Source organism: Rhipicephalus microplus, chromosome 1 (genome assembly GCF_043290135.1).
Source record: "Rhipicephalus microplus isolate Deutch F79 chromosome 1, USDA_Rmic, whole genome shotgun sequence".
In the NCBI taxonomy this organism is placed as follows: Eukaryota; Metazoa; Arthropoda; class Arachnida; order Ixodida; family Ixodidae; genus Rhipicephalus; species Rhipicephalus microplus.
The window spans coordinates 210,823,207-210,836,402 of NC_134700.1; the positions used below are offsets into that span (position 1 = coordinate 210,823,207).

A 13,196-nucleotide genomic window follows, 5' to 3' on the forward strand; every position below is an offset into this window, starting at 1 on the left:
CTTAATTATTGAACCTTTCCAGCTGGAAAATTTGCAGTTCAGTCACTCAGTTATATGAAACTATAATTCCAATCCAAATGAATGGATATCCAGCTTGAATATGATCGACTTCCAGCCGGTAACTTTCCAAGTTCCACCTAGATTTTCAAGCTGAATTATGAAATGGTAAATCATTAAACATGGAAATATTGCAGGTTCAACAATTTAGCTGGAAAAGTTCTAAAAGAGCACACAGCAAGACTAGAAGGCCTAGCAAAGCCGTAGGTGGGAGTTATGTGCGTTAGTTTATTTGGTGATTTTCATAATACTGCAGCTTACCGTTCCATTCTCGTCTCACTAGCCTTCTTTGTTACACAACAAAACACGGCACGTCTCAACCATATTTCATGACAGCTTTCTGGCACAATTCACAACGAAACTAAAGTGTTCTAGAAAGGCCATTATTCTAGAACACTATAACGAAACGTCGCGCACTGGCCGTCAATGTTTCTTGCCAGCAGTCACAGGCCGTGTTAGCCGTGTCGCCTGCTATGAGGCCTAAACATGGCGGCTTGTAGTAGTTGGTCATTAGTAGGCGCTCACGGCACTTGCGGCGTCCTTGTGAGGTACTCGTCAGTACTCGCACAGTGAAAACACCATAGGATTGTATGGAACTCTATGGAAAACACAGACACAGCACACTCTTCTTGGTGTTGTTTTGTGTGCTAGTCCGCTTTTCAAGTGTTACGTATAGATTGCCAACATCGCTGAGTAGGATAATCACTGTTCGACTGCATTCATTTTTTTTCCCCTGATAGGAGCAAGCAGAGTGTAAGATGTTACTGGTGCTGGCAAACTAGTCCACAGCTAAATCTGTAGTTAAGTGTAGGCTTAATTAAGTGTGCAACGTTGTCAACTAATATTTCACACGTCTTACTTATGCGTTAAAAACTATTTCCTGCATTCTTCTTGATGATACCTTTAGTGAACTAGAATATATTCTAGTTCACTATAAAAATAACTAAAGCATAACCACTTATAGTGCAGAGAGAATGAGCGAGGAAAACAAAACCTTGTTTATTACACAACTAGTAGGAACTCGACTGAGCCTGCAAGTGTACGGGTAAAATGCAATTTAAGTTTACCACCTATTTATAAATAATAATTGCGAATAATCTTGTTCGTGTACTCTAATAATTGTGTGTTACTTTGTAGTAACAACTTTGCAATATCTTTTGTAAAATGAATTGTTTTGTTATCACAAACGACTGCAGCGCTACATAAAGCGCAACGGAAAACGTGCTCAATAACTTCCTCAGAAGTTGCGCAATGGAATGGATCACTATTTGCAGCGTATTCTCGTTCTCTCGCCAGGAGGCGATTGTGCGTAAAGCGTGTGCGTTTCTGCGGCCGTCATGTTGGTGGTGCGTTGCGTTCTGCTAATACTGCTTGTGAATAATTCTGACTCTTTAAGTCATGCATACGTGAACAGACACTAAAACAAAGTGTAGACTCGCCCCGATTTTGATGAGTGTCTCCGAACGTCCACAGACTTCGAGTGTTGTGCCTTGCGGCGTACTCCTGGCGAGGTGAAGCCACTAGCGTCAAGGGAAAACCACGCATTTTGAGCGAGGTAATGTATGTGTTTGTGAGATATATTCGCCGTGGTGTCGCTCGATTCAGCGTTTTTCACCTCTGACGGCATTTATATCTTAACGAAGCTGTAGTTACAGCTTGATCGCACACAGTGTTACGTGATCCGTGGATCGCTTTACGTTCACGAGAACTCGGTCCTCGGTTATCGCATCTCAACCCTGCGGCAATAATTACATAAATCAGCCTAAACATCAGCGCCCTACGTGCGTTCATACTGTGGACCTTGGTGCCGATGTCATTTCGATATCAGTTGTCTGCGATAAACAGCCCACACACGCTGGAACACACTCGGCGTGACTTGTGATCACGGTGCTTGTGATGCAGGTGTATGACCTGGCGTTGGCGTGCTCTCGGGTACTAGGATGCGTATCATTGAAAGGCGCCGATTCAAACGTCATAGATTTGTGCCCCAGTCCATGCTGCATGCGTAGCTTGTACGCTAGCGACAGCGGCTGTCACGGTTGTGTGATCACCTTTCTGCGTTATTTATTTCGAGCACGCAACATCACTCCAAATGGCTGCATTGATTCTGCGGAAAGAATACCAAGCTTCGCCCACGGCTCGCTGGTTTGACGTTAATTTTTAAATGTCGAATCGTTTAACGCTTGCCGCGCTTCCCGGTGTAGTAATAGTACGAAGTAGTGGTCTTCTATGCGCGGAGGTTTCACTTGCGGTAGTGGTAATAATTTCAGCGTTCATGTTACTGGTAGGCTCGGTAAACCTCCGCAGAAAATGCGCGGTTGCCTGGACGACATGCACATCGCACGCGCCTTCTCTTTCTGCAACACCTACTTCGGTTCCTTTTCGCTTTTTGCTTGCTCCGCCGTGCAGGCGGACGCGATCCGGTAAGGATGTGCCGGTAACGCCGATCCGTTGGAGCGAACCCCTTTGTTCTCGTGGGAGCGAAACCGGCAACCTTCTCAAATCTCACTACGCAATGGGAGACCTGTGCGACAGTGCTGGCAGGACGCTTCTGCCGTTGGTCTAGTGTTGAGGCTGTCTGCGCCGTCGAGCCATCGTTTGTAAGCAGTATGGGTAGTGGTTTATTGCTGCACCCGAAGCCCAAGTCACAGCCACAAGTCAGAGGTGGACAGTTCACTATAGGTATGACTTGAGTGTCGCTGTTAATATTGTGTGCACTTAACTCCTGAATTAATGACCATAAAATTGCCTTGGGCAGTGACATACCAACTCTTTCGCGAGTTGGGGGGGGGGGGGGGGGCACACCTACCTCACTCATCAGCCAATATATATATATATATGTACACACTCACACACACACACACACACACACACACACACACACACACACACACACACACACACACACACACACATATATATATATATATATATATATATATATATATATATATATATATATATATATATATATATATATATTCGCTTTCGCTATGTTGTGACATTGCCTCGTCGTAACAATTTCATTCTTCTGTAAGAACATAATTGAGGGATTACTGTTTAGACGGAAACGTTCGCCTTGTTGGTTTCCCCAGCGTGCAGCCAAGAGTGACCACTGTCAAAAGTTGGGGGGGGGGGGGGGTGCCTGCGCCCCCCCTGCTGATACGCTTATGGCCTTGGGACATTCAGACGCCAGGACGTTTTTACAGGAGACCTGAAGTCTGACGCATACATTGACTGAGTTTAGCTCATGTTGTTACCAATTAACTGTGTTGAGATCATTGTGCATTGCTGTGCCATGGGATAAAAAGTATGATCCAATGAGTGAGTCTACTTCTCTGCATTATAGCTAATAAGCAGTCATCAAAAAAAAACTGTCTAATATCTGTATCATAGAGTTGTGCAATTACCCAGTCAAAACAACGTTGATGATTGTATGGCTGGAGCCCTTTTTGGACTTCTGTAGCAAATGTGAAAATCTAAAGTTGCGGAAATTCAGAGTCGCACAATGACCTTAGTTTTTCTCTCTTCACGAGTGACATGTTTTCTGCGGAATCTTGCTTTCTCATACATTCAATTGTGCGTTTGAAGTCAGTGACACCTTGATATCTAAGACAGCCACTTGTCAGCAGTATCTACAGCTGCTATTCGATATGTGTTAGGCTGACTGCAGAATGGCCAGCTGTATTCTTAAAAAGAAGCCTGAATGTGGTCAAAGACTTTGTCACGTTAGTTTCCTTTCACTCTGTTGACTTTCATAACTTCACGTGCATAGTCTTTTGATAATCAGGTGGCCTTGTTTGCCACATGTTTATGGGATACTGCTTTTCCACCTGCTCTCTGACTGGACTACTAGTCTGATAAATATTTGCATTAATCATTGGTAGTTGCCTGTGATGTGGCATTGATACCACTTTGTGAAGTTTTATACTCCACTGAGGCTCTATCATTCATTGTTGTAGCGAGCCATGGTGGTGTTTGGTGTGGAGGGCTACAGTGAAAAAAAAAATCTCATGGCATGTTATTAAATGTATGACCATGCAACAGAAGATACTGTACCCATAGACACTAGAAAAATGGACTAAAGGACAGCTTTCATTTTAGCTCATCCTTCGAGAGGTTGACATGTTGAGTGAAAAGTGTGAATTTGGTTACCAGAAATGGTACATTGATGCTTGCAGGGGGTTTTCAGAGTCCTAGAATAGAAAAAGTTAAGGATACGAGTTAAGGAAGAGTACCTTAGTAACATGCGCTTCGCTGATGGCATTGCATTGCTGAATAACTCAGGGGGCAAGTTGCAATTCATGATTACTGAATGACACAAGGAGAGCGGAAAGGTAGGATGATATGTAAGGTATAACGTCCCAAAACCACCATATGATTATGAGTGACGCAAAAGCAGAAAGGTAGGTCTTAAAGTTAATCTGCGGAAAACTAAGGTAATGTGCAATAACCTCAGAAGATAACAGTGCTTCGAGATAGGTAGCAGTGCACTTGAAGTTGTAAAAGAGAACGTCTGCTCAGGACAGGTATTAACCGTGGAGTCGAACCACGAAATTGAAGTAACTAGAAAAATAAGAATGGGGCGGAGCACATTCAGCAAGCATTCTTAAATTATGCATAGTAGATTGCCACTATCCCTCAGGAGGAAGGTATATAACAGCTTCATCTTATCGGTATTACCTACGGAGCATAAACCTGGAGGATTACAAAGAGGGTTCAACAAAGTTGACTATGACGTAGCGAGCAATGGAAGGGAAAATTATAGGTGTAACTGTGAGAAGGAGAGAGCACAGGGAACAAACGGGCATTAGGCCATCATAGTTGAAATCAAGAGGAAGAAATGGTCATGGGCAGGACACTTAGCTTCACGCTAAGTGTCCTGCCGATGGCCAAGCAAGACAAACGGTCATTAAGGATCACAGACTGGATTCGAAGAAAAGGCTAGTGGGTGAGGGGGGGACAGAAAATTAAGTGACAGGGTTGACATTTCAACCTCCTTAATGTGATAGATCGCGGTCGACTTGACGAACTTCCCAGTATAAACAGTAATATAACGCGAGTGCACATGGTTCTGTTTTGCAGAAATGCGCTGAGGAAAAAGTTCAGTTTGTCGGTGTGGCGTAGTAGGTTATGCTATCTCAATCATTCGTACAATCTCAAACACTCGTGAAAGCATTCAGTGCATGTTGTGTTCTAGAGAACCTATCAACACTACTGGATTTTTCATTGACACTACTGTCCATTTATTAAATGATGTCCATTTACATAAGTACAATAAAAGTAGCCATATTTGAAGATTTTAGAGGAAAAAATAAAAGTTGGCATGCCTCTTTGAGGCCTTGAGAAACCTGCAACAGGTCCTAGAAAGTCCTCAAATATCCTTGAATTTTTTCCTTTGGAAACCTGTGCAAACCCTGTTGTGCGTTTGTTTCTGCGTGGAACAGCTGCACGTTTCTGCACACCTGATTCTCATGAAATAGGGGAAGATTGTTTTGATGTGGCTTTTGTAGGCATCTGTACATTCAGCTCAATTTGCACTTGATAATCTTTTATTCTCTTTTTTTCTGTATTAACATCAATTCATGCCACGCAACATGCTTACCTTTTTTTTTTTTGGAGCCGCTCTGTGCAGATTCTATTTGAATGAACTGCTCATGTGGAGCAGGTCCATCATTTGTCAGAATTTCTTTTGATTTTTATTTTCACCTCTTTATTACGTTGAATTTATGTCACTCCAGTGGTGCTTGCTTAGCCACCTGGATTCATGCAATTTTTGTATATGCATGCTTGCATCCTGCATCCCTCGTGTACTTTGTAAGGTTCAAGAATAGTAAGCCCTGTTTTTGTCAAGTGGGGTGACTGATTTTTTGGTATGGAAGTAATTACTGCTGATGGCGTTATTCATGTAGATATTGAATGTGTTTATGGGTTTTAGATTTAGCTTGCGATACTGATATCTACAAGACTGGCATTTACAGATAATGGTACTACTATTTGCGAACGGCTCATTCATTTCAGCGATCAGTGACCTCCCTTTTATTTTTTGATAGGCCACAATAATGCCACAGGCAGGCCTGTAGCCAGGGGGGCGGCCCTAGCCCTACACCCTTCTCCTAAATTCGGATAGAGGGGATGTTTTACAGAGAATGAATAATGAAAATATGAAATTTTTTCAAGGCCTTCAACAAATGCTGCCCCCCCAACCCCCCAAAATTTTCTGGCTATGGGACGGGTCATATGGCTTTTGGGCAGTCATCCATTTGATGCCTTCTTTTGTGCACTTCTCATTCTGAGTATTGTTTATGAGCTCTATTTGTCCCATGTACTTCAGAGGACATTACTCACGACAAAAGTTACCGCACAAGCTTATTCAACTAAGTAAAATATGGGTGTTGCTGGCTGTGTTGTTATGGGTTCACGTATTATGCATGACAGGGATCCGGGCATATATATATAAAAGAACACAGCATTTAGCTGTACTTTCTACCATCACTATTCCATAGTTGTTGCCCCCCCCCCACCTTGCCTTTTTTTCCTTCACTTTTAAAATACTTAGTACGGGACACTGCATCCATCTGAAATTTACTGAGAGCTTAGTGCCAAACTGCTCTGAATGAGTTTAGGCCTTTCATTACCCGTTGTTTGTTAATCAATATTTTAATGATGTGTGGCGTTTTCTGGTGATTAAGCTGCGTTATGCAAGAATAGTAAACTAGCCTATTTGCTTGCTTACGCTCGCTGATGTGCTGAGTGAATAGAATGCTTGAGTTATCGCAATTTCAAGCAATACTACGTGTTCTGTTTTATTCAGTCTCCTGTAGTATAGCAGCAGTTTCATTTCTTTTTGATAGATAGGACACTGATGAGTTTACTTGTGAAGCATGCATATTCATGCATCTGATGATGTTGGTCCTTGATAGCATGCTCAATGGTAGTATTTTTTCATTTCTTGAAAACATTTTGGTTACTTCAGCTTTAAATTCTTATGTGCTCCACTCCACTTGCAAATAGCTAATTCATGCATGTGCCATTATCATATAATTTTTCTCCGTATACTCACACACACATGCAGAGAGAAAGATATACATACGTACATGCATACATATATAATAGGGAGGATAAGAATTTGGTTGTGATTGTTGTCTAGCAGTCCATTGTTTGAAATACTTGTGGCAATTTTCATAAACATAGTGCCCTTGTTTTGTAAAGGAGCTTTAAAGAGGTCCTAAAGGTTGCTAACTCTTGAGCCAAACTGTAGGCACTACTGTAGCAGTTCGGCCAAATTCTGCGGTCATGTATCTCGTGTAGAGTTTCTCAATGCGAAGTTTCAGGTTTCTCGAGTCCTTTCTCTTCATTCGGAGGCCTCACTTTGTTTGGGGGAGTGGCATCTAGTGTATGTTGTCAAACGGCATATTGCTGCTATTGGCTGTTATATGACATAAATCAGGAGTGGAATTCGGATCAGATGCACTTTTTTCCACGGGCTGTGGCCGTGTGTCATCACCGTGCTCTGTAGCACACTAAAATTACACAGTAGCAATGCTAGCTTGTGGAGAAATAACAGGCAAAAGAGACATGTTTCATGATTTGTGCTCAAGGTCGTGAAATGTGCTATGTAGCTTCTTTTCACCATGTCATCTCTTGTGTATAGGTTTCGGTGTGATTGCTCATCAAGACAAGAGAAGAGAGGTAGTGCTTAAAGCATGCAACAAATTCATGTAATTTTACTTGTTTTTGACAATCTATTTTTGAGGCTACAAGCTTTACTGCTGAGTTCATGTGATGATTATTTGGAAAAGTGCTTCTGGACCCCTAGAATTTAATCAAGTGAGATGATGCATTGAAATATGTACTGAATAAAAAATTATAAACTTTATTAACAAATAGTTTATACGAATCCTCGTTGGCATGCAGGCATTAATACCCTTAAAAGACATTACATGAGCAAGCTAGCAAAAAGAAGTTTTAAAATCTCTTCGAGTTTTAGAACTCTTCGAGTTTTAAAATCTCTTCTTCAGTTTGCTTTGGAACTTTTTGTTATAGAGAAGAAGCTAAAATGAAAAAGCTAGAGTTCATTAGTTAAAGTGTATGTGGCCATGCTTGAATATATAGTTTTGATGCCTTTTCTCATCTTACAAGACACTAGCCCTTGTTGATGCATGCATCATCGTGTGCTTTTCGAGCACTTCTGTTTCTCATCTTAAATTTTTCAGGCCTTGAATTATTCTCTGCTGTCATAAATTATCACTTGTTCTTGCCATTTGCTCCAATGAGAAAATTTTTTGGGTTGCAGTCAACGGAATCACTGCTTCTTTGGACTGAGCACGATATAGTAAACATCATGTCATTCTCACAGCTTGCCGTTAGCTTTAAATTTTTACCTTAAAAGCATGGCTGTCTGCATGGACATCTTTGAGGCCTTCTTTCTTGAACTGTCTTTTTACATATTTTTTCATCTTGCATAGGTATAGACACTTTTATTCAGAAGCATGATTAAGAGAGAGCGCGATTTACAAACCGGCACATTCTAACTCAGGCACTGTCAGCTGCTGTCAAGTGGTCGAGCCCACTTTCTCTCGAGCCCAGTCGCAGGGTGACCCTGAAATTTGCACAGTATCAGCTGAAGTCTGTCGTCCAGCTTTTCATTCCTGTTCCTCTAGTCTTTGCTATTCTGAGGAAAGTAGCGCAAAGCTTTTGATTACAGCAGAGCATAAGTAACAATGTGATAAGGCAGGCTAGCGGTGGAGAGGAAGATTAGATTTACTACAATGGGCCGCCGGAAAGACGAGTTGTGAGGGGGGGGAGGAGAGACGGGGGGGAAAGCTCGATGCTGCCGTGCCTAAGTTTAGAAGACTTAGTGGGAGTCGCAGCAGGCGGACTGCGTACAGGTAGTACGCGTGGTCGTGCAGGCAGCATGGCTCCCCTATCGTGTTTCTACGCCGTGAGAGACGGACGTATTGGTTTCGTGACGCGCCAACGGCGCATCTCCCTCCCAGCCATGCAGGGTGTCCAGGTGACATCGTCGCCAGCCAAGTCGTACACCATCAAGGACAGGATTGCCCAAATCTACTACAAGCATGGCCTCTACTGTTCCAGCCACCCGCTCACGCTCATCACATTTGCAATCTTCACCTTCGTGGTGGCCTGGTGAGGCATTTATATACCAATTCAACGGAAAATTGCACATTCTAGAAGAAAAAAAAAACCCGTGAGAGTTCAAAGTGCACTATTTGCATTGGAATTTCGCCTGCTGACAGAAGGTTATGGCCATCTGTTGCTGCTGCATTTTGGGTTGAATGATCTTCAGTTACTCAAGGGACAAGCACTGTGGAGTACATTCGGGGATGTATATGAGAAGGATTGAAGGTGCAAGGTATAGGTGCACTTCAGGAAGCTTTTTTCGTAGCACCTTTCACAATAAGCAACTTGTGTTTTGTGGCTCCTCCCTTGTACCTGTTTTCTTTTCTTTGTGCCATAATAATGTGCATGTTAAGAACTTGCAGAAAAGCCAGCAGAAGTGGAAGGTTTGTAAATTGTAATGACACACAAGTGTGTTAAAAATATCACAGAATGGCAGTTCTGAGAATTGTTTTTCTGAGAGGGCCCTGAGAAGGAACTGTCTCAGGCGGACAGTTCTTTAACGCCCCATTAAGCTGCATTAACTGGTCTGTTTTGGTAGATTATGTAGTATAACGTCAGTATACACTGATGCTACTTCACAGAGGTCATGGATGATGGTTGCACTGGTGATTGTGTATACCTGCCAACTCTCCCAATTTGCCGGAGGACTCCCAATTCATTACCTGTTCTCTTGGTTGTACCTGTCTTCTGATCGCCCGATAAACTTTCCAATAAACTGCCTCAACTGCCTGAAAAAAAAAATGCTACAGTGAAACAAAATTTGGTGATTAAAATTGCGCAGACTTATTTATGTGACTCACCAAAGAAAAGGGAACGTGCACACAGATCGACTGGTATGCTTTTGTCACTGTTGTTTCCTGTCATCCGCTGGGCTCCCCTCTTTTCACCAGCACACAAACATGTACCCACCCCAAGCGCTGACATCAGAGGGCGTATCCCTTGTTTTATTGCCCAGTTCAGAAAAGGCACAGTAACAGTAGAGCGGATATAACACTTATGTAGTAGCAGTGTTTCAGTATGCCTGAAAGTCGACTTTGAATGCTCCAAAGCCACAGGCGTGCGGGCCATCGTACGCTGGACACTTTTGTTGACCGATAGCAGGCATTGCACGAAAGGCATTGCCCGAAATTTTAGCTTAATGCCTACATTAACCTATGCCTGGTTCACTGAATTGTAATAGAATTTCTGTGTGACATGGGATTAGACATACCCACAAAGAGAATAGGTTGAGAGCTGTCAGAAGTTGACTGGGAAAAAAAAAAAGCTTACTGTATCACCACGACCTTCCCTTTGGAGTAAAAAGATGAAGAAAAATAAGTTTCAGCTTATCTATTGTTGATTATACTTTAAGAACAAGTGCAAGCTCCACCCACAGGACAGTGGTGCTTGCCACTCATCTCTGCATTGAAGTCATGCCAAGTGGTTTCCACACTAGCCATACATACCTCTTTTGCTGTTAATGTAAATGCTGTATGTATAACGAATTAAAAGTTTTGTACCCCTACTTAAAACATTGTGTTTGACTGAGCAGTGATGTCAGAATCTCTGCTAAAATTGGGAAGTTCTAGATTTAGACTCAAAACCAGCGACGTGAACATGTGTCTATATTGAAGAATGACCTACCTCAATTATATACCGAATATGCTTGATGTCACAGAAATGCTCTAGTGCAATTGGATAGGGCATCCGTGTGAATTCTCCCTTAGTGGGACAGTGAGGACAATGCTTGGAGCTTGCATTTGTTCTTCTATTGTAAGCAACTGTAGGCAGCAGCTGTTGCATCACATTAAACATTTTGAAAACAATTATTGAGCTTTTGATTTGTCAGGCATTTTCAGTGATATCTCATGTTTCTATTAAATGACATTTACTATAACACATTTCTAATGTAACCTTGGTTTTTGTCTTTTGTTATGATGTAATAAAAAAGTGCCTACTATCATTGGAAACCTGAAAATTTTAGAACCATTCTTAATTCTTCAAAATTCAGTTATCAGATATTCATATTTCCACCTTGGTTGCCTTTACTAAAAAAATTGGCATATCATGTTTACAGCAATGCTAATAGTATGCTAAAATGAAGCGAAGTTCTCAACCGAACCCGGGAATTCTACACATTATGCATGTATTTTGCTGGTTTTGCTGGTGTCAGCCTGGCTGTGTTGATGAAATACCACAAAATACATGGCTTATTCGAACCCTTTATACTGTATCCCGCCCGTATCGCAGTATGTCTGTAGTAGATGCTAAAGTTATAGGTGGATGGAACAACGTGCTAATTTCTAAAGCTCATTTTATTCGTGTGTGTGTTCAAACCACTCATGTCGTAGGTTCCAGGGAATTTTCATTAACATGAATCGGAACATGAAAAAAAAAAAAATGGTGTTCTTAAAAATGTGGATAATCTAGATGTATCAGATGATTGACAGATAAATGTGTATAGTCGTAGCAGTTCAACGTAAAAAGCTTGGCTTCTTATTACTATTATGTAATGATGCTCTGAACATTGAGAATTGTACGTATGCAGCGCTTGTACCTATGACTCCGCTATACTTGTTAGGGCTGAAGAGACCAGAATTTGTTCACGTTTATGAATTTTTGAGCCTTTCCAGGAACTTTTACCATTTTATAAAGAAAAGTACATGGTTCAAAGCTGTTCTTTTGAAGGTGAACTTACACAGTTGAAAAGTTGAGTTAATTTCTAAAGAGAAAGTTTTATGCGTCACACAGGGAGTTGTCTCGCTGCGTCACACAGGGAGTTGTCTCGCTGTATTTTTTTGTCATTTTTGTTATCCCCGAATGTTGCACGAAACATTACTCAACAAGCACTCTTTCTTTTTTCTTTTCTTGGGCTTTGTTCCTGTTGGGCAACACTGGAACAAAGGTTTCTTAGTGCGTTTTTTTTTTCTTTGTCCCTGTCTGGCTTTCAGCTACCCGTTGTTACACATCCCACTACTGGGGAGCTCTTCTCAGCAGTTTGCCACTCCGATCTCAGTGTACAGCGCCGAGCTCGACGCCGATTCTCAGAGAATTGGCCCTCGTTGGGTGAGTTGAGACAGGGGCAGGCTGCCCTTTTGTGCTTGTATGTCTCCTTTCAAAAGGTATTTGTCGTAAGTACATGAAACTTGCCAGGCAAGGATGATGACAGCCACTTTGCGCACCAGCCGTATTGTACAATTTCATTTTTAACATATTTCAGTTTTCAGTTCAGTTTTATTCAGTTCAGTTTTATTTCCTTAAAGGCCCCCATTCAGGGGGTGTTACATAAGGGGTGGGATTACAATTCAAAACAGCGGAGATTCAATTAACATTGCAAACAAAAAATTGAATTAACATGGCAGATGATCGGTGAGGCGTTCCAGGAAGGTAGATGATGAGGCAATTGTGACAATGTCGTAGGGCATTGTCACAATTGTACGTATGCAGCGCTTTTTAGTATTCTTCGCCAGTGTCCAAGTGCTCATGTACCATTATGCTTCGCCTTAATGAATCTTGACATTCCTAGGCAGTGATTGGAAGTCAAGATGTTAAGGTGCATATAAAGAGAGAGCCCGGTTCTAGTGGCCTTTTCATTCGTGTAACAAGTGGGTGATGATTGAAAGAGGCACAGGAATGGTTGTTGGGGTCATTGTGTTCTTTCTCACGCATGTTAAGTTCTGCCTAGTTGCTTCATGAGTTCAGTGACATAGCACAATTGCCTATACAGGATTTCTTCTGAGCTATGACCTTGGATTGCAATTCTGGTTTTCATGGCTGGCAAACATGGTGCAGCAGCATTTTCGGACATTATGGCTAATTTTTCATTTCTATTGCCATTGCACTATTGTTTATGTATTGTTCAGTTGAATAAATGTATGCAATGAATTTATTTCGAGAGTTAACCGCATTGTCTTAGCGGCAATAATTTCAAGGAAACTTCTTTATTAAGTTGTGTTTGATTACATGAGCCCTTGACATTAATACAAGAGTTAGCAATAATTGAAGGGAGAGTGCTA

At 41.8% G+C, this 13,196-nt stretch overlaps 1 protein-coding gene across 2 annotated transcripts in view; it reads left to right on the forward strand.

The window, feature by feature from the left end:
• Window positions 1–1,316: 1,316 nt before the first annotated feature.
• SCAP (SREBP cleavage activating protein) overlaps window positions 1,317–13,196 on the forward strand; it is a 71,104-nt gene continuing 59,224 nt past the window's right edge. The window contains exons 1-4 of one of the 2 annotated variants that reach the window (XM_075891179.1): window positions 1,317–1,612; window positions 2,467–2,739; window positions 9,057–9,207; window positions 12,132–12,246. In XM_075891179.1, coding sequence (XP_075747294.1) covers window positions 2,667–2,739; window positions 9,057–9,207; window positions 12,132–12,246 — 339 coding nt within the window. In that variant the 5' untranslated portion in view covers window positions 1,317–1,612; window positions 2,467–2,666. The remainder of the gene's footprint in view (window positions 1,613–2,466; window positions 2,740–9,056; window positions 9,208–12,131; window positions 12,247–13,196) is intronic. The other variant, XM_075891180.1, reaches the window with a different exon arrangement.